General features: G+C 41.2%; 1 protein-coding gene across 1 annotated transcript in view; it reads left to right on the top strand.

The window, feature by feature from the left end:
- The window catches only part of ALMS1 (ALMS1 centrosome and basal body associated protein), an 82,898-nt gene extending 65,361 nt beyond the window's left edge, over positions 1-17,537 (top strand). Inside the window, exons 16-24 of the mRNA XM_088524995.1 lie at positions 3,422-4,584; positions 7,174-7,288; positions 8,335-8,589; positions 9,725-9,969; positions 10,733-10,916; positions 11,130-11,193; positions 13,147-13,233; positions 14,772-14,871; positions 17,158-17,537. Coding sequence (XP_088381121.1) covers positions 3,422-4,584; positions 7,174-7,288; positions 8,335-8,589; positions 9,725-9,969; positions 10,733-10,916; positions 11,130-11,193; positions 13,147-13,233; positions 14,772-14,871; positions 17,158-17,202 — 2,258 coding nt within the window. The 3' untranslated portion in view covers positions 17,203-17,537. The remainder of the gene's footprint in view (positions 1-3,421; positions 4,585-7,173; positions 7,289-8,334; positions 8,590-9,724; positions 9,970-10,732; positions 10,917-11,129; positions 11,194-13,146; positions 13,234-14,771; positions 14,872-17,157) is intronic.
- Positions 17,538-21,255: the final 3,718 nt, after the last annotated feature.

The raw sequence follows: 21,255 nt of genomic DNA, 5'->3' as shown, positions 1-21,255 counted from the left end.
CTACCCAAGTCTTGATTTGATTGACCAAGGTATCTCGTCCCTCCGTTAGCCCTGCTGGATGCTGTTGCTGAGGGGTGAAGGTCGGGTTTTATTACTGCAGTAACCTACTTTAGGACAGTGCTGCCTTTTGCTATAAAATAAAATTATACTGAGATAGTTGGTAACTTTGACACTGTATACCATGGTGTAGCCAAATTTGCTCCTGATGGACATGTTTAGACCTCATTTTGGACTATGGATAAATATCCTTTAATGTGAGCAGGAATGAGGATTTCGTTGGGGTTGGTGAGAACTGCATCGTCTGGTTCCTGGGCAGAGGTAACTGCGAGTAGGAGACTGGGTGAGAGGTTTATTGCCCAGTACAGGGATTTGAACTATTTGCCTTTATTAAACAAAGAGCTGCAAGGAGGTAATATCATTATGGCCATTAATGAGAAATGGCACTGGAAAGATCCAAGCAGCCTAATAGACCCTGAATTGGAGAGTTCCTATACTGCTATGGGCAGTCATATATGCAATTTCTCTGGAGCCTGTTTATTTTTCTGAGCATCACATGAACTTGCCCTATGACTTTTTGTGTCCTTTTTTAAGCAGCCAGCACAATGTGCCTGCATTAAGGTCACTTTTTGGAGCTACGCTGATGTATCCATAGCGAAACCTTTTGCTGACTTTAATTCTGCACTTTAGAGGAGATGTTTTTTGAAACTTTTCACTTCAGAATGGCTATATATTTCTGATATTTCCAGAAGATAATTTAAAACATTTGATAGTCTAAAACAGATAAAACTTTACATTAGCTTGTTTTACTTTTTCAGTACGTATTTGTGGGATCAGTGGTTGAGTTTGTGCAATAGTAAAGACAATATTGTCTTAACATAGTTTTTCTTATAGAAGAAATAATTCTCTGTGAACATTTATAAAATGCGAGGATACAGAGAGAGAAGGATAGAAAACATTTTCTTAATTTGCTCAGGGTAATCAGAATACAGTGTTTATGCCATGGGGGTAGAGGTGAAAAAAGTGGGGGTGTAGGAATGAATCTGAGTATAGAAATGAGGTCTTAAGAATCTGGGTATAGAAATAAAATGCCATATTGGAGCTGATGGATACCTGTCTGAATACCCTGATATAAATGCCATGGGAACACAAGCGTTGATGATAAAACTATCTAATTTGTCCTGTAAGCAGAGAGAATCTTTTGCCAGACCAGCTAGTATAGCAGGAAGGTTAAACAAGTGCTCTGAAGAAAGCCTAGGCTTGCATATCTAAACCCAGGCTTGCATATCCAAAATTTCTCTGACTTCTCCAACTGTATTTTTAGTTGGTCTAATAAAAGACTGCTTCTACCCACAGAGCTTGTCTAGAGCTTAAAATTATGCAAGTTATGTTTTTTTAATGTTTCTTTATAGAAGCTTATTTTTTTTTTCTGTGCTTGCATCTCTTCTATTTTATTGGTAATTTTATTAAAATACTTAAATAGCAAAAATTCTGCACAGTGTTCCCAAGCCCAGTCTCCCTAGGCAGCAGGACATGAAGGAATCTTCTTTCATGGGTGTGTAAATATTGACCTTGTAGGTAAGGACGAAGTCCTGCAGACCCAGTCCTAGTAACTCTGAGCCTGGAGGGGCTATTTGTAATCTTGGGATGATACTAACATTGTCCCTGTTGAGAAAGGAAAGGAAAGAGGTGCTTAAAATAGAAGGAAAACCAGTGGCAAATTAAAAGTAAGTTTTATGAAGCAGTGTTAACCAAACTGACACAATTCTATCATATTCTCTTGTATTTATCCTGCGTTATGTTTTCCCATTGGGACCTCGAGGTTTTACAAATAATGCCTCAACCCGTGATTTTGGAGGAGGAAAGGGATGTTGCCTCCCTGGGGGAGGCAGAGGTGTGACTGTGGGACCTGCTCACTGCCCTTGTGTTGAATCAATGGCAAAGACTAGCTCAAAAAGAAAAAAAATCAAGTTTCTAGATTGATCTTTTCAGTAGATTGCAATCCCAGAGCAAAACAAGAGAAGACTCCTTGAAGGAAAAAAAGAGGGGAATGTTGCAAAGCTAGGAGAAAAAATGATTTGAATCTGATCCATGTCGTAAATGGCACTTGATCAATATGCATTCGCTGATTGCTCCCCTTTACCTAGTTGCTGTCACCATTAGTAAATGGACTATTTTATTCACTATTCACTATTTTATTTAGATTAAGGCTATTAATATTTTCTAGTGTATCTTTTAAACTACTTTTTGAGCGAAATGGCATAGGAGAAGGATAGCTTACAATAAGCCTAAGACCTCAGTGTCCTTCTGGCACTAACAGCTCTAATTCTGCTTTCAGCATTTACAGATCTTTATACAATTAAAGTTGTTATACAAGGAATATGATATGAAACATATATGACCTACAACAAAGGATTTTATAGAATGATTTTAGAGTATGGTCCTGCTTGCACATGCTCCATTTGCACGTACCTCAGGCCTGTTACAAATAAGTTTGTATTTAAGTTTCTATGTATGGTCCTTGATAGCTTCAGATTTTCTGGAAGGATTTTATTGCTACTTTTGACTAAGCTTGCTTATATGATATTAAAAGCAAAGCAGGGTTGGATCTTTCCAATATCTATCTATCTATATCTATCTATCCAATATGAGTGCACAGTGAGGTGGATTAGGAACTGGCTGGATGGCAGGGCCCAGAGGGTGGTGATCAGCGGTGCCGAGTCTAGTTGGAGGCCTGTAGCTAGCGGGGTCCCCCAGGGGTCAGTCCTTGGTCCAGTCCTGTTCAATTTATTCATCAGTGACCTGGATGAAGGCACAGAGTGCTCCCTCAGCAAGTTTGCTGATGACACCAAACTGGGAGGAGTAGCCGATACCCCAGAGGGCTGCGCTGCTATCCAGAGGGACCTGGACAGACTGGACAACTGGGCAGTGAAAAACCTCATGCAATTCAACAAGGCCAAGTGCAAGGTCCTGCACCTGGGGAGGAATAACCCCAGACACGTCCTGGTGTAGTCCTAGGGGGCCCTGATTCTCCCTGGACGCTCCAGTGAAGAGGTGAATGGACTCGGGGCTGCCTGACGCTGACTTGCCATCAACACAGGTGAAGACGCTGTCTCACTTAGAGCCTGAGGAATTACATACAGCAACTCTGCTTCCTCCTCCAGATTCAGCAGGGTACAATATTCTCTTGGATTGTATGTGGCAAACGATAGAAAATATTATTCATGCAGTGCTGTTACTGCTGAGACTTTATTCTAAAAATAATTGCATTTCAGGAAACGGCAAAGTGATTCCTGTTTTTAGCCTATTTAAGTGGTTGGGGAGTCTTAGGACAAGTATTTCCCTTTTTGCTACTTACTTAGATGTAAGGGAACAGAAAAATACATATACCTATATACTTTTTTTTTTTTTCTTTTTCTTCTAGAGTGCCTGCGTCATTTGAAACCTGTAAAAACCAGTCATTCCACCTTTGGGTCTGCACAGTTCTACCTTCATCCTCCCGTGCCCATGGACGACAGCTCCTCGCTGTCCAACAGCGAGGAGTGTTCTGGCACGGGACACGGTGCACCTTCCTCCATCGCTTCCTTCCAGACCTGGAAAAAGACAAATCCCCATCAGCGAGTTTCCTTTGCTCATCATAGGAAGGAGGATGAAAATGAATTCCTGCCCCTGACTGCAGAAGCAGATTACAGCAGGAATGAGGATATAAGAGTTAATATGTCCACAGGGAATGGAACTTCAGGAAAGGAGCTGTTTCAACATGCCAGAGGAGAAGCAGAACAAAAGAAGACTGAAATGACTGGCATGAACAAGAATCTGGAGGGAGACCTGTTGGTGAAGCGAAGAACCCATTCCAGTGGTAGCTTAGATGAGCTCTGGTCTAAATTTCTGCAGTGCCAGAGGAGACACCAGCACCACAATTGTAGGAGGGATGGAGAGCTGTCCCTTGTTGAACGCCTTGATCGGTTGGCTAGGGTCCTTCAGAACCCCATTAAGCACACACTGATACCTACAGAGCCTGGAAAAAATGTTCCTGAAAAGAAAAGTAAGGGAGGAGAGCAGCAGAAAACAAGGGTTCAGGAAAAGAACACATGTGAAAGTATCTTAGAGCCTAATGCAGCACACGGTGAAGAAAGAACACATATCAACCACGGTAAAAATAGCCATGCCGAGTTCAGGAAGAATAGGACAGGAGAGAAAACGATCTGTCACATGGATAAAATTTTGGAGCAACAGCTGTACTTGGAAACTCCTAGTGACATTTCCTCAGAGACAAGGCTCAGTAAAGATCACGGCACCGTGGTCACGTCCAGCACCTCTGAGTGGGAGACGATGACCCAAACGGAGACAGAAACTACCACTCAGACTGAGGGCAGCAGCTCCATTTCCACCATTGACACCGCCAGGCTGGTCAGGGCCTTTGGACACGAAAGGGTGCATGTGTCACCGCGCCTGTCCCAGCTTTACTGTACCATTGATAAGCAGAAAAATCGCTTGGAAAAGTGGGACAAGTGGAGCAGCACAGCAACGGGTGTAGAATATCCTAGGGAGACTTCTGAGAGATCGGAGAAAAGGAAAGAGATGCAGGTACGTTAGACCAAAAGGCAACTTCTGCTATTCTTTTACACACATAGGTTGTGTACAGCAGAGTTTTTATTCAGAAAGTGATTAATATTTCCCAGCGAGTGTCATTTATATGATAGGCTTATGTCTTTGATCTGAGTAGCTCAAAAGCAAACCAGGCTCTTTGCCTTTCCAGGTATAAGGAGGAGAGTGAAATCTCTAACATCATCAACCTGGCTTTCTTTTCCTTTGTTTATATTTTTTTCTGTCCCTTTGGTTATGTTTGTCCTTTTTTTTTTTTTTTTTTTTTTCCTCCTTATTTGTCTGGGAGTTTGTCTTGGAAAGCAAGATCATGCTGTGTCTGATTGCTGGTTACTTAAAGGCTCTGCTTTTAAACAATCCTGACAGCAGTGGTAAATGATAACTGAACTCCCTGAAAGGGGACCTTGGTGTGGATTTGAGGCTTGCAAGTTACAGTGTTGTGGTGTTCTTTACCAGAAATGGTGCTGTCATCATTACTAATGGATGCTCTTCACTGAAATAAAATATTGTTTTTATATGGAAACAACTAAAATGCAATGTTTGTGCCAAGTAAGTTACTGAAAGCTTGCCTGAGAGGAAGCAAACAGGTTCAGTGTTGAAATAAAACTGTCATACGCTGTCTGCAGCATCAGGACAGTCAATCAGTGATCCTCTAAATATGGCCTTGGGATGCTACATTTCTTTCATGATTATACTGTTTAGGAGAAGATTTTACATATTTTCCCCTTCTTACCACTGATCTTGCAGTGTCTCCCAGGCCTTGGAGAAGCAACCCCTTGTTTTGCATTTTAAAATCGCCCACGAGGCGGCGGATACCTTATACTAAAATAAAACTTTATTTTTCTTAATGCTAGAGGTTTCTTTGAACCTGGGTCTTCGCAGAAAGCAGCACTTACCTGCTGTGGGACTTCGTTTGGTTTTAACATGTTGAGACACGTGATCCACCTCAAATGAGGGTGAGAAAAATTTGATGACAAACACGCTAGACTTCATTTTATAATCGAGACATTGATAATTTCTGTGCTGTCTAAGAGAATAGAAATTCAGTTTATTTTTGTATTTGCAAATATCTGTGGTTCAAAGAGGTACATAAGTGCAGCAGGAGCCCTGCACAAGCCCTTCAGGCTTCTGGAGTTGGGCTTTTGCATTTGCTAGCTCAGTGTTGAATGAGAACCTATTGTCAGCTCTGCTCCCAGAAAACTCGATTACAGCTTTTATTTATAGGCGCTGGACCCATCCCAGAAGCGTTTTTAATCTATTCCAGTTTATGTTATTTCTAAAGCACTCTTCATGCTGCCATCTGGTAGCAGGTACAAAGCTAAAGGTTGTGCTATTTAACTACTGAAGGGCTGTGAAAGCCTCACACTGAATATTCTAGTCCCAATGGAAATAGCTGTCAATATTCGGGACCTGGTGGCTGCTGGTATTTATTCCTGTTAGGCTGCTGATATGCCTGTGCTTTTCCTTGCCTTATCTTCAGTCTTCCTTTTTCCTGAGTGCATCTGTTCAAATTTGTTTTTCTCTACTCGTAGCTGCATATCTGCAATGATCTAGTGTGCTGCACCTGAGCTGCAGTGGTTTTAGAGAACTGAAAACCAGTTAATGGCTGAATGTTTGAGGGTAGAAATTACCCCTGTCTAATGTTGAAATGAAATTGCTTCGCATTGAAGCAGCAATAGCAGAGGTTCAGTAAAAAGATAATAAAAAAGCCCCTGTTCCTTCCATCATTGCTTGCTTTATGGGTTTCTAATAGGACAGTAATTACTGTGATGGGAGGAGGAGGATCAGTTTCATAATTAAGAAGGAAATGGGGCGGTGTTGCAGGCATTGGCCTGTGCCCCGTTAGCCCTTTCGTACTCTGCCCAAACGCAGAGCTCGGGCTCTAGGTGCATTACACTTGCAGACACAATATGTTACTGTGGAAGTGGCTATTAAGTCATTACATCTCATAAGATTCAACTTAGTCATGCTGTCTGCTCTGCGCAACTGGAACCTGTGTAACAGCGAAGCCGAAGTCACACTCTTACTGGATGGCTGCTATTTCTCGTTTTTATTGAGTTTAATTTTCTCTGCCTGGTGAACTATGCGCAGGGGGCATCACCCAGAGTGGCAGAACTGGTTGTGCTTTCAATGGACCTTGTTTTTCCATGCCCATGGTGCAGAACTCAAATTCCTGGGGAGCCAAGAGCCACGTGAGTGCTTCCAGATGGGCTGTCCCTGCCGTAACCCAGCAGTCTTTTAAATGCTGTAGTTGGGATGGCCCATGTTGTGCCGTGACCTGTGGAGGATGCCCAGCAGCTCCCAAAATCTGACTACACAGGGTGGCTCTTGCCTGCAGCCAACGTGCAGTCCGCAGGCAACCCCTTCCTACTAGGATTGGGTGCTGGAAGTGGATTAGTGTGTGCGTATATAAAGTCAAGGCTGGATATTGGGTAAGAATTACTGATCAGCCTGTGTTAAATACCTAATCTTGATTTTTCTTGCTGTTTGAAACTAACTTTTCGCTCATTTCAGTTAGATTTTTAGGACTTTTCGGTCTTTTACATGTGTGTGTTGTTTTGTTTTTTCTAGAATGCAGCTGCTTTTTCACCTGATTCAGCTTCCACTAGCAGTAGTTCTTGGGGACCAAGCTCTGCTCTTAGTAACAAGAGACGAATCCGGATGTTAAATAAAGGTATCCAAGCAGGTGAGTTTTTGGGTTCCAAACCAGACTTGTGTGTTTTTTCTTCTCCCTTTCATCTTTTTGGAAATCTTTCTTCAAAGTCTGTGCATTCCTGGTGATGAGTACGTATTATAACGAATGTTACTAGTCTACTGAAGCCATGAGCTGGTCCTTGATCAGTGCAGTCTTGTATTTGGCCTTTTTCTTCTGGTGGTAGTTTTCAGTTTCTCCATTTCTTTCATTTACACCTCAAGTTCCCATCATAGGGTTGAATAATACTTCTGTTTTATTCATCAGATATTTGAAAAAAGTGCAGTAATGAATTGTTGATATGGACAAGTGAGCTGCATCAGAAAAATATTTTCATTACTTGCTTTCAAAGTTGCATTACGATTCTTCTAAACAGTCGTTAACACCTTCGATTTATGTTTCTTTTGAATGTTTTTGGTGTCGTGGACAAGCCCTGTGTTTTGAAGATAAAGCTGAGTTTTCGATGAGCATTTCTGGACCTGCCAGTCTACCCAGAAAAGCCTGCAGCCATACAGCTCTATCCTGGCAGTTGTGTAATAGTTGTTGTCTTTCAGAAGTTGCATTTTCAGACCTCTGCTTATTTTCCCAGCAAGGGACACACTTGTTTCAAGTTTGATATCTTCCTTTCCACCCCGTGTGCTTGTCTTGTTCAGAGGGAACCAAATAGACATCCATCCAGTTTTACTCGGATTATCAGATAGTAGCTATCTTGGGTCACTGTAAATTTGTTTGAATTTGAAGCGGGAATATAAGAAATTTTGTCTTTCTGCATCACATCCTTCACTTCTTTAAAATTGTTATCTACATTATTCATGTCACACACGCTGATGTTAAAATGCTTCCAAGGAATGTTTTATTTCTGTCAGGTCTCCTAAGGTAGAAAGTGCTGATTAAGGCTGGAGATAAAGGACTATGGCAGTGGCCATTTTCATTTTGATTAAAAATGAGGAAGAAATTTTTTTTGAGGGAGGAGAGGGTGATATAATATGTTGTCACAGCTGCTCCAGAATAAGATATTACTTCTTCATTTTGAACTGCAGGAGACTTGGAGATTGTGAACAGTGCCACTAAAAAGAACACTCGGGACGTTGGTGTGACTTTTCCCACTCCGAGATCTAGCCAACCAAGTACACGGCCACAGGAACCCTGCCTTTGTGTCCCTGGTATTTTCGGAGAGTCAGCTGGTGCGGTCACAGATCGCCAGGTACCAGGAGGCAGGAGTAAACAGAAGGGACAGACGGGCAATCTTTTCATGGAGAAAAAGATGAAAAGGAGCAGGCTGCATTTGCCACAAGGTGAGTCCAAAGAGCATTTCTCTATAGACTGGAAAAGACACATAACAGCAACCAGCAAAGTACAAGGTCAAGGTTAGCTAGAACACAAAGTGGTCTCCCTTACTGGTGTAGTCGCAGTCCTTTTTATTTTCTGCAATTAATTCTAAACAAAAACACTTCTGTCAAGTAAGATTCTCTTCGTTCTCCCCTATGATTGAATTTTCAATCTGGTTTTTATATGTGGCTTAACCAGTGATGGTGGTAAATAGGAGGCAATAAATAAAGTGAAGAAAGACAAATAAAATGGTCATCATGTAGATCTTGTAGCTTGACTTACTATTTCAGCTACTGAGGTTACACAGAACAAGCATTTTTAAGCAGTGCTGGAGTAAGAAAAAGATTATGGTGCTGGAGGAACTAGACTTGTTCTGCCCTTTTAGCTAGAATTGCTTTTTTGCAATTTTTGCAATGATGAAATGTTGCCACCTGTTTTGATGTGTATTTATTTATGTATTTATTTATTTGTGTTTTGTTTTCCCCTTTTACTTTCTCCCCCGCTGCCCAAAGATACTAACTAAATGTTTTAAAATATTTACCCTTAATCATCATTGCTGTTAGGGACGAATCGTTCTCTCTCATATCAGTTTAATTTAGAAAACCTAGAATATCTCTTCAGAGTACTGGGTGATGTATTCAAAGCCCATTATGTGTGTAAACTGTGAGTAATCTGATTCTCATATACATATTTAACACTCAGAAAATGTAAAGCATTTGCCCTTCAGAAATATCTATAGAGAGTGACAGAGTTTAGGACGTCAGCGAGATTCCTTAAATACGTATTACTGCTGATAGCTGTTCTTCCTGTAAAGAGAGCAGTTTGCAAGCTAAGCCATTTTGTGCCTTTCCAAAGTGGTGGTTGGTGAAGACCTGGGGCGTTTCTGACCCTTGGCAAAGGGACCTTCCTGAACGTGCCAAGGACATTGGATACAGGGTCCCACTGGAATCAGTGGAATTGCTGGAGGGAGTCTCCTCTACAGTGTTAAGCTACTGATCGCATTTAGCCGAGATCTTGAGAATGAAGGGACAGAGATGGGGAGGGCAAATAGGAAATGTGTTGCCTACAAGTCTTCATTTGCTTTTGTTTTGTCTTTAATAGGAGCTTCCTGGCTTGTCCAAGTGGAGGATTTGCAACCCGAATCCAAGAAAGAAAACTGTTCCAATCCCTCCTCTGGCCCGGGTCCCTCTTGGTTTGAACCACTGACCAGCACGAAGCCTTGGCGGGAGCCTCTCCGGGAGCAGAACGGGCAGGAGCAGCAGCAGAGGAGCATGAACCAGCCGTCTCATCCAGAAAGGGATGCTGAGAACAGGGCCCCACAGCCCTTTGTGAAGCTGACGCTGCAGGTACAGGCTGCTGGGGTCACTCTGCAGTTCTAAGAACAAAGCTGAACCTTCTGGAAAGAAGTTTCAGTCCTTTTTTCAGTTATTTATTTGTTTCCACTTTTGTTATCATTGAGAGTCAACAAGTTAGAGCCCACTCATGTTCAAAAGAAAAAGAAAACAAAGTTGTCAGTCTTGTTTGCTTATGGTAACCTGGCTGTGCACGGTGTGATAATGTATGTGACTTGATCTGGTACTTCAGGGCTTAAATCAAGCAACTTCAGGAACTAGAGAGAATGCAGCTGAGATAGTTTCAAGTTATATTTGCTCCCCTGCAGGAGTATTCCTGTACGATGTAAATAGTGTGTGATTAAAATGGGATTTAATTCATACAGTGCAAAGAGTGTGTATACTGACATGGTCTCTGCCTTAGCGTGACGGAGGCTGTAACATATCACTGCACTTTTGTTCTGTGTGTCCAGCCCTATCTGAACTTCACTGCGCTCTTATGAGGAGCTTGTGTCCCCATGGCTAATTATTTTAGCTGCCCTCATTTTTTTTCTTTTTTCTTTTCTTCACATCTAGTTAGTTTCCAGGTTGTTGACAAATACTTTGATGTTAAGATACCCCAGCCAGCCTTAAAGATGCAAGATTTTGTATTTTACACTGAATGCTCCTTTGAAGTGTTTCCTCCTCCTCCCCAGTGCTTTGATATTTTGCTTAACCTCTTCCAGCCTGAAAGGGAAGTCATGGCCAATCTAGCCTGTTTTGTGTCATCTGGTCTTAGGAGGCTCTTGCACTGCGTCGCCCCGACTTCATCTCCCGCTCTGGAGAGCGCGTGAAGCACCTGAAGCTGGTCATGGAGGAGAGGAAGATGCAGAGTGTGTTGCAGTGTGAACGAGAACAGCTTTTTAATCCTCCTGAGAAAAGAACAGGCCACAGGAATGCAAGTCGCCTGCTCTCTGAAAGAGGTACTTCATGGTTATGCTTTTTTATATTCTCTAGGAATTAATGAACTTCCTATGTATGCTTAAAGATATGTATTTTTATAATAAAATTAGCGTTGTTTACCTCTACTGTCTGTAAGAATCCATGCCTTAAAAAGGAGGAAGTTTGTTGCAGTAGTATTCTTAGCGAGGAGTAGACTCATTTACTGTTCTCTTATCTCAAAATGTCACATGTAGGTTATCTGACCAGCCAAAAGAGAAGAACGATTACAAAGAGTGAAATGGTTCAAAGATCCAAAAGGTAAGGTTAAGAAAATCTTGTTTTGGGTAATAAGTGACCTGAATAAATGGGCAGAAAAGATAGGTGCATTGTCTTTGCAAGTGAAAAACTGTGCACTAGGGATAAGTCAGCTTCTCCACAACGTCGGTGTTTTATTGGAGGAAGAAAATGTGCTAAGAAAATCATAGAAACAAGACTATTTAAAAAAAAAAAAAAAAAGAATTTCTGTAACTAGAGCTGCATATTTTGCTCAGTATTTGCAATCTAGACACTACAGCCAGCTGTCCAAATTGTGGATCCCAAAGGGAGAAGACAGATAGGATACAGGCTGCTAGTGCATGTGTATGGTCAAACATAACACACTATATTTAACACACTAGGTAATCGGTGCTGGAAATGAGGCATCATTTCTGCAAATGAAGTAGCTTTATGTTAAAAATAGTTACCCATTAAGGAATTTGGAGGCTTTTAATTCTGAAGAAAACTGCCTTCTGCTAACCTGTATCTTAATGTTCGATGGAAGCAATTGTGTATAAAACACAGTGCTTACTTGCCAGTGTAAGCACTGCCTCTGCAAAGGTGATAAGTGAAGGTAAAATTAAAAAAAAGAAAAAAAAGGGGGGGGTGGATTTATTACAACTGGGTTATGAAATGATAGAGGAGGCAAAAGGAAGAGGTTTGGAGGCTTCAGGTCAGAAGCTTCTGAAATTGTCTCTGATGGCTTGTAATGTGAGTTAGAGTCAAAGCAGCAGCAAAGGCCAAGAACATGCCCTGAGGCAACGAGTGTGTAAAATTTGGGTTGCAGCATAAGCATTGGGACTTTCTTGAACTGATAGGACATGGGATGGAAAGGGTATGTGCAAGGGACACTACTGTGGCTGATAGAAATTTCTATCATGAAGTTTATGCCATGAAGTTTGAGAGTGAAAAATATAGAGTCTTTTCCCAGAACAGGTCAACCTTTGTGGGAACTGCACGGTGAAAAGATGAGTAGCAACAGTCACACCTTACAGGAAGGGAAGATTCTGACTGGATGCAGGGAAATTGGTTCCTCACAAAAAGGGAGGGTTAAATGCTGAGTAGGGACTGGCAGTGATAGTGAAATCTCTGTCCTTGGAGACAGAAGTGGACTGGACAAGGCCTGAGCAACCTGATTTTGTTTTGAAGTTGGCCTACTTTGACCAGGAGGTTGGACTAGCTGGTCTCCAGAGGTCCCTTTCCACCAAAATTATTCTGTGAACCTAGAAAATATATGTTGGAATATGTAATATATAAAATAAACCGCTTAATTAATGGTTTATGTGGTAGAAGAGTCCAAACAGGATGTTTGATTTCAGCAGTATTTGGTATTTAAGGCTTTTTAGAACATTAATGGATGACAAAAGAGAGATGTATGCAAATTCTGTGAAGAGTGCATATCCACACCTTTTAACTGAAAGGGAAAGATTTTTGAGTCAGGTTATTTGTATCATATGATTGATGTTATCTGAGCTCCTGTGTTTTCAGGACCTCTGATTTCAGAAAACCAAAATCAGCGGGATTTCTATGGAGACTGATTCAGGCAGTCACACTCTGTGGCTTTTTTTATGCTGCTGTCATACTCCAGCTCGCGGTTGGAGCTGAGAAGTGATCTATTCTGTACCATCCTTTTGACATCCGCACGCAGGAGCTTTTTATTTTTCCTCTAAGTGGAGGAAAGTAAATGGAGAGTCTTATGGCAAATTAGCTAGCACTAATAAAAACAGGATGAATCAGTGAGTTGATCTTTAACTGAGGTGGGCCCCGGAGTGGTGGAAGCATTTAGAGAGCGGTGGGGTGGTACTAAAGCAAATCCTGAAATCTTCAGATATCTCTCCCCCTTGCCCCACATTCAGTAGCACTTTTGAAGACCTCACACCCTCTGCTGCCATTCCAGCAAATTGAAAGACAAGTAAAATAACATTCAAAATGTGCTTTGTTTCCTCTTTTCTGTAGAGGTAACGTGGACAGTAACAGTTTTAGAAAAGGTGGCCTCCTAAAAGCAGCTGCAGACAGAGTAGGAAAGCAGGGATGCGCAGGAAGGTAGGTCACCGAAAAGAGTTCAGATGCCGAATTTTAGCATATAATTGTAATTCTAAGTATAGATACTTGTAAGTATAGTATTGAGTGGCCTTCTGTAGTGTTTCCTGGTATAAATGCCTGCTCTTGAACAAAAAGTCGTGGATTCCACAGTGGAGTCTGGACCGGTAAATAGGTGTGTGTGGGAAAATGGATTTTCCAGCTGATGCTGGGAAATTAGATTGGAAGTGGAATTGGTTGAGACTTGGACTTGATTCCTTGCAGACAACACTGCTGCTTAGTTATGTGCAACTTTTTCCTTCCTGTTGCTTTCTTTTCCAGCTGATTTCTAGTCCTTCTGTCCATTGAAACATGTGAGTGACACCCAACTTGGGGACTAACTGAACAGTAAATCAGGGCAAACTGGCACACGTTTGCCTTCCTCACTTATCTTGCCAGTTCGACTCACTTTCCTGCTGGAATTAGCATCAAGATGACTGTCAAAGCTGCCCTCCTTGCTCCTGGCTGGTGGGCTGTATTGATTTGCAATTTTTAAAGTGGAATGTGTTGAAACACTTTCATATAATACAAGTTGATGGCATAGATGTGTTTAAACTATTTAAAGTGCCAACAGTAACTGTGCAATGGATGATATCGTATTGACAGAAGAATAAAATGGTCTCTTAAAAGATACAGCACTACAAAGATACACTCTGCAGTAGTTTTTGCTCCATTTGCTGAATATCAAATCTGTAGGTTAAAAAAGGAGTATGATCTCTTGAGTGTTCTGTGGCTGGCATTTTTCAATGTGATTCGCTTTGGCTTCCCATAAACCACAGTCTTTTTGAAGCTGTGTGGATCTTGGTAATGACTGCGAGGAAACTAAAAAGCTTTTTGATATTAAAGGAAGCACTAGAAGTTATGGGGAAGAGAATGTGAGCACGATGTTGCCAGCCTTGCTAGCTACCTCCTCCTTCAGATGGTAGCTTGTAAAAGAGCCTAGTAATGTCCTTGCTCCCTGCTGAGCACTGCTCACCTTCTACTGAGTTCAAAGCGTCTTTTGTTTGCCTCTGGCATGGGAGCATTTCTTCAGCTGTGGAGAAGGCAGAATATTGGTCTAAGAGCGATGTTTGGGCATAAAAGATTCTTAAATTAGTTTATTCCTCTGCCAAATGTATTACTATTTATGAATAAACATGTTGTTCAGAATCAACACATCCTCTAAACAGTAGGACTATTCTGTATTGCTGATATTGAATCTTTATCTTTTGCAGACAGGTAATTAGAGCAGTTTTATGGTCATTTTAATGTCCTAAATGTTGTTTTTAGAAGAGTGCTGCAGTAAGGAAAAGGCATTATGGGTTGTGAGAATTTCCAGTAACACAACTGTTGTGTATTCCACACTTTCTCTGTGATAGTTGTGAGCCCCTAGCTGAATTTTTCTCCAATGTGGTTGGCTGGTATCCTTTAGCAGAACGTGAAGACAAAACAGAGAATGTTTTTATATTAATAAATTCCTTTCTTTCCAGTCACTGTCTTTGACTTTTTGTATCTACCCTAAGGATCTACGAGCAGCTGCCAGAAGTGCAGAAGAAGCGAGAGGAAGAGAAGAGAAAATCAGAATACAAATCATACCGGCTAAAAGCACAGCTTTACAAAACGGCAAGTGTTCTGGCAAGCGGCTTTCTCTGGAATATTTTCACCTTGTGGTCACATGGAATTATGAAAAATTAGCTCTTTCCTGGCTGAGATACTCCCACCAGAGCGGGAGTAAATGGGCTTAGTTATTTGCTGGGAGCAGCAGTAATGAGATATTAAAAGCTGAGGGTTTGTAGCACAAAGTATTATCCAGAGTGTCTGCCTAATCTGGCTGCGGGTGCTTATTGCTAGAAATCCTTGAACTAGAGACTCTCCAGGGTGCATTCAGAATCTTTGTTACGAGCTTGAGGGTCTCGGGTGCCAGTGCAGAAGGGTCTGGGGAAGGAAGGGTTGCTGCATGGTAGCTCGAGGTAGCACAGTCAGCTGGAAGAAGAGAAGGAATCCGATAGGAAGTTTTTTATACTAGCGTGGTTTTGATCCCAAGGGGGATGGTGATTCATCGAAGGGAATATTGTCATCTTCTGTCATCTTCCTTGGTGATAGAGAGCAGCTGTAGTGAATAGCTATGGATATAGGGAATGTTTTGTGTGGAATTTTATTAATGTGTTCTTGTGGGCATCGATTTCTGCGTGGATGATTGTACAAGAACAAACATACAGATTTTGTGGAATAGCTCCAGAGATTGCAGAGTATTAGGAGAAGAAAGCTGGTTTTGTTTATTTGTTGTTGCCTTGGCAAGAGCTAGATTAGTAACATAGGTGATTTAGGGTTGTTCCCTAGGTGTCACTTTGGTGTCATGAATAGTTTTCAAGCTGGTTCAGGCAGGGGCGCAGTCCTTGCAGAGATGGGTCAGATGGGTCTTGCTGCTGGGGATGGTCATGCTTGCCAGGGGTGACCTTGTGAGCACCTGGTCTGGAACAGCAGCTCAATAGTCTAGAGCAGACCTTTCTTGAGGGCTTCTTTTGTACCTTTCACAAACCTAGTAGAGCACAATGCTTTCCAAAATTGTTTGGCATCTGTCTAGATAAAGCCTGCTCAGAGAGAGGGAGTGAATTTCCATCACAGCAGTGAGGACTGCCTGTGTCCCCAGTCGCTCACTGGGGCTTTTTCCTTGGCTGTGATTACTTCGCCATTTTTGTAAATAGGCAGTATGGGAGAAACCTCCATAAAGGGATCACTTACGTATTTTCCCCTACCCTAGAAAGAGAAAAACAGAGTGCTAGCTATTCAGGAGCAGTGAGCACTTCTAGTATTAACATTATTCCTGTTATTGCTGGAACATCTCCTTGGGAGAACACATGCAAGATGGGCCACTAGGTGTCAGTATCCCAAAGGGAAAAGCATGGGTTTCTGGAGGCAGAAAACTCAATTGCATTTATGTGAATATAAATATATATATTCTATACAGCAGATATACACAGAGTACGCAGCACGTATGTGTGTGCCCGAGTGTATATCTATACATGAGCTGCAAAATGTCTTCATCTGCTGCTCCTGTGTGATGCAAGAGGCCATATCATTCCCTCTGCTATTAGTACCAGATGAGTTGGGTGATGCCGTCGCTTTATATGACACTCTTTAAAAGCCAAGGGATATGTATGCTGTGCTTCAAAACTTTTGTGGGCTGCTGGCTGAGCGAGCAGGATGCTGGGATATATCATAACTTGGAATGCCTGTCGTGACAGGAACGCAGGTGCCTAGGGAGAAACGTGATAAGGGAGCCCCTGGGTAGCGGCGCTGTCCTGAAGCACCGCAGGAATCTCATGTGATTCACAACTGAGGGGCTGAGACAATTTCAGATATGTTACATTTATATATATACATATATTTTTTTTCTTCCATGGATTTATCCATTTGCTCTATGAAATGTTAACTCCTGGTGTTCTAACATCATTGAGCAGACTGTGCATTTTGCCCAATTTAACTACAAAAGACTGCAACTCTTCATACCAAAACTTTATTATTTATTTATTTATTTATTTTTTCTTGGACGCTCTTACCAGTTAAAGTACTTCCTTCCCCTTTTTTAACTTTTTCTTCTTTTTTAAAAAAGTTGGTGAATCACACTTCTTTTTCTCCTTTTTCAGGCTGTTTATGATTGCGTAGCCCTTCATCACTTCCCTTTCGATCATGCCTCCCCCTTCATCCTCTACCATGGCAGAGAGTCCTAATTTATTCATTCACTTATTGTATCAAACACTTTTGATATTGTCTGTCATTTTTGTTACCTTTCTCTGTATCTCTTTTTTCATTTTTCTTTAGAAAATTTGTCAATGATATCTTAATGCTTAATAATTTTATTCTTAGAGGATTGCTACTGACATCTTTCATTTTGTTTTTATATTACAGAAAATCACCAACCGTGTCTTGGGGAGGAAGGTACCATGGAACTGATAAGGATCTGGTGCTCAAAGGTGTTTTGCGCTCAATAAATTTAGTGGCTTCCTCTGTAAAGGAGATTGAGAAACAGATAATGCAGTAAACGCTTGTGCAGCATATGCTCTGTGATATGTAATAATGTCATTTTTGTACTAATGCAATCAGCCATATTTATAAGTACTTTAAGGATCAGGATTTTAATGTGAATGAAAGTCTTTTAAGTAAATGGCTGCGGTTTGTAGTGTTGTGCACTTCTAAGTAAACACAGGTTGGAAGTATTTGGTTCATAATATATTTATGATTACCTGATTAGCATAATTGTTTTATATTTATTATAAATTGTTTTTAACAATTTTTGTTTTTTATTTCCCATTTCAACGTAGAAAAACGATTTGTACTGTTTTGTATTGCAAAAAAAAATAAACATCGAATCAGTTGGTAGCAACTGTTGCAGGAACCGTGTTCACTGTTCATATGGACTGCATCTGAGGAAACTGGACTTAAATTCTCTGTTGGAAAGCATAAGAACTCATAAGGTAACTAGTAAGAGCTGTAAAGTTGGACACTATTAGTACCTGAAAGAGTAGATGGATTGTGGCTTCCATTTGCTGTCTGCATGATTTGCTGCCCTCCTGTGCTAACCAGGAGAGTCTAATCAGAACATACTTGTTTTTATTGTGTTGGGAAATTAGATTTCCCCTCCTATAACATATGCAAAAGGACTTTTGTCGATGCTCACGGATGCTAGAAAAGATGCCAAGTTCGTGAATCAAAATGGAAATAAACCAGATGTACCTATAAAATGTTCCTAGCCCCTCTAGCTGAACAGCGATGGGTTGATAATGGAAACGAGGCCACCAGCTTTTGGTAAGCCGTGCCTGGGGAGGCTCCTTAACTGCATTAGATACTGCATAGTTGCATGATATTTGATTAGACACTCAACTAGCTTCACAGTGGCAAAAGATGGAACAGATTGTGGTTCTTGGTGATAGAAATGATGGTTTCATTTCTTTGTCACGAAGGAGTGACACACATAGTGTACAAACAGGAAAATACATTGAGGAAAGCTTCGTGTATGCAAACGGTGTTTTTCGTGTGTTCCTCCTACCAAATTGTTTATGCAGTTAAGGTGTCCATAACGTTTTAATTCAAAGAAAGACACTAGTGGTAGATCAGATTGGGCAAGGCAGACATGCTGACACTTAGTTAAGAATTTCACGGACCTTTTTGTTTGAGCCCATTGGCTGACCTGTTCTGTGATGGCTGCGTCCCAGCTGCACTGATTACCCTACGTATTTCCATTGGGATGTAGTGAATCAAATCCCAATTCATGGGAAGCAATGTGATTCCTTTGGAAGTCAATGGGACTACACTAAATTACCTGAGACATCCCCTTGCAACTGTCCTGTCCTGTGGTAGCACATGCTGTTAAAGTAGCTGCTGCCCCAGAGACAGAGGACAATCAGAAAATGTGACTTCAGAGTAGCATAAAAAATAATGTTTAAAAAAAAATACAGAAACATCATCTAATATGTTGGAAGGCTGTATCTGGTCTGGCCTCAGAAATTTTAGGAGTGGGTTAAAGCGTTACAACAGTGTATGCCTGTGATAGATGAGCTTTCATATTTGCTTAGAACTTTAGAGCTTTCCACCTTTCAAAATCTGTTTTTACTTCTTTGCGCCTTGAAGTAACTGTTTTCCTTGGGACCAGTTTGGATGGGAGTTGCTGGTGTGCCTTTAGATTGCTCCTTTGGGGCTAGAAACCTGCTTTTATATGTTGCTGAATCAGAGGATGCTAAAGCTCACTGGTACTGAGGTTTCTCGCTAGTTGCTCTCATATGCATATGAAAAGACTTTCTTTTTGCAGGTGATAAGAAATTCAGCTGTGTTGGAGTCAGTGTGACAAGATCTTGTCTTACTGAGTGCTCATTTAAAGCCAGTTAGCTTCTTAAAAAGTACATTTAGGCTTTCAACTGATGAAAAACACTCTCCAAATAAAGCTGAAGGGCCCTCCTGATGCCTCGGGGTATCCATGGGAGTCTTCTTGCATTCAGATAATATGTGACAGTTGTTTTTATTTAAGTGTCCGCACTGCCCGTGTGTTGTTCCCTAACAGAAACATAGAGGCCAATAGTCAGATGCAAGGCAGATAGAGAAAGGTAGAGGCTCTGCATTTAAACTAATTGAGTTCCCACCCTCATGTAAGTAAAGATAACTGCAGGTTGTAAAACCTGCAAAAGCAAACAAAGGGCTGCTGCAAAAGTTTGTTTAATCTTGTTCTTTTTTTTAAAAAAAAAGAAAAATTAACCAAGTTATGTAGCAGTCACTGTTCTGTAAGCTGTTAGGGATTTAACTTGAGAGCTTTAGCAAATAATAGGCATAATTCCTCAATTGGCAACAGTAAATAGCTTTCTTCCTTTTCCTAGGGAAGAAGTGGTTTCAGTTCAAGTATACTTGAACTTAATATGTTAGGCTTTGTGATCTGAAGATTGTGTATGGGTATTTTACACTGGTCTTGAGCTTGTTCCCCACAAGGCGGGGAGCAGGAGGTAGGTCTTGTAGAACTTCACAAGGTTGTTTTATTTTTCTCCCCAGAGGAGTGAGCCTGTGGAATTACAGATGAAATCGGCAAGAATGCAGCTTTTCAAAGCCTTCTAAGTATGAGATCCTTTATGGCTAGGTTATAAAGGAAGAGGCAGGTGGTCTCCTCAGTCCTCCAACAGCATTTCCATTTATCCTTTGCTTGGTTTCTCCGTGAAGGGTGCTAGTGAAGATGACTCACACTCATTCCACTTTGGAATTGCGGGTTGTCATCAGGTCAGTTCACGCTCATGCAGAGTGCAGAGCATCCAGTGTTTATAATTCTCTGGAAGAGACTGTTGAAATTTGAAGTCATTGGTTCCAACACGCAAAACTTTGTTCCAAAGTCTCAGGAAATTATGCTTGTCTTGTGTTGATTCCAGAATGGAGTCATCTTTTAATCCACTGCTATGCAAAGACTTTGAGGGTAAGTTCTGCCAATGCTTGAATGTTTAAAGAGGACAGAATTATTTCTGTGGGACCCTAAAGGAGCAGACTTCATGTTCTAATTCAATTAGCAATGCTCTTTGGTCTGCACTTGCCACATCCCCCCAACTTTTATTGTGCAGATGCTGAGTATGCTGATGGATCTCACTGAGGCTGACTATCATAGTTGCTGTCTCAGTAAACAGCAGCCCAGTGGCCTGACTTTCTTTTTTTTTTTTTTTTTTTTCTCTCATTGTCTCCAGAACCTGAAAGCAGGTTTGATACAGTTCTATCATTATTCACTTGTACCTTGTTCATTGCTGAGTAAATGTAATGACTGGTTTGGGCCTTTGGACTTGCCTGTAGATGTACTGTCTACAGGCTGGAGCTGTGGTCAGGGTTGTGGTCAGGTTGGCGAGGCAAGAAAAAATGGTGGAGAAGAGGCGGGTAGAAAGTCACTTCATGCTTTAAAAGTGTTTTCAGAAAAGCTCATTCACCATTCAGACATGCTTCTCAGTAACGCTGTCATGATGTTCTTAATTAGTTCTAGCTTTTGTGCTGTAAATGCTATCTTGAAGGACCTTTTATATATATATATATATATATATATATAACATATATATATATACACGTGTATATATATATATATATATATATATATATAAAATTGATGAATCCTCAGTTGTTAATGGATGTTTTTGGAGTCCTGACTATGGAGAACAAATACGAAGGTAGAGGTTCACTTAATCAGGCAGTGACGGGAGAATGACTGAGGAGTTCGAGCTGTTCCTGCCCGGGACACATTCACATCTCTCGTTGCTGTTAACTGGAAAGATCACTATGGAAACCAATCGTAGGAATGATGCAAAAGGAAAGTTGAAGTGTCTGACTTCTTTGGGAACTTTGTTCCCCCCAGAATACAGTAGCATTTACTGGAGATCTTTCTAGATACTGCCTGTTTCCCAGTGGTTCTCCCTTGGAGGATTGCTTCCCAGAAAGACCTCTGCTCTCTCCTCCTTCTATGCTAATTTTTTGTTAGATGTTGTGTGATGGCCTGTAGGG

Source organism: Tinamus guttatus, unplaced genomic scaffold, assembly GCF_059628265.1.
Source record: "Tinamus guttatus ecotype Peru unplaced genomic scaffold, ASM5962826v1 Tinamus_guttatus_pri_ptg000218l, whole genome shotgun sequence".
Classification (NCBI taxonomy): Eukaryota; Metazoa; Chordata; class Aves; order Tinamiformes; family Tinamidae; genus Tinamus; species Tinamus guttatus.
Note: the sequence above shows the minus strand (reverse complement) of the source record. Positions and strands in the feature narration are given on the sequence as shown.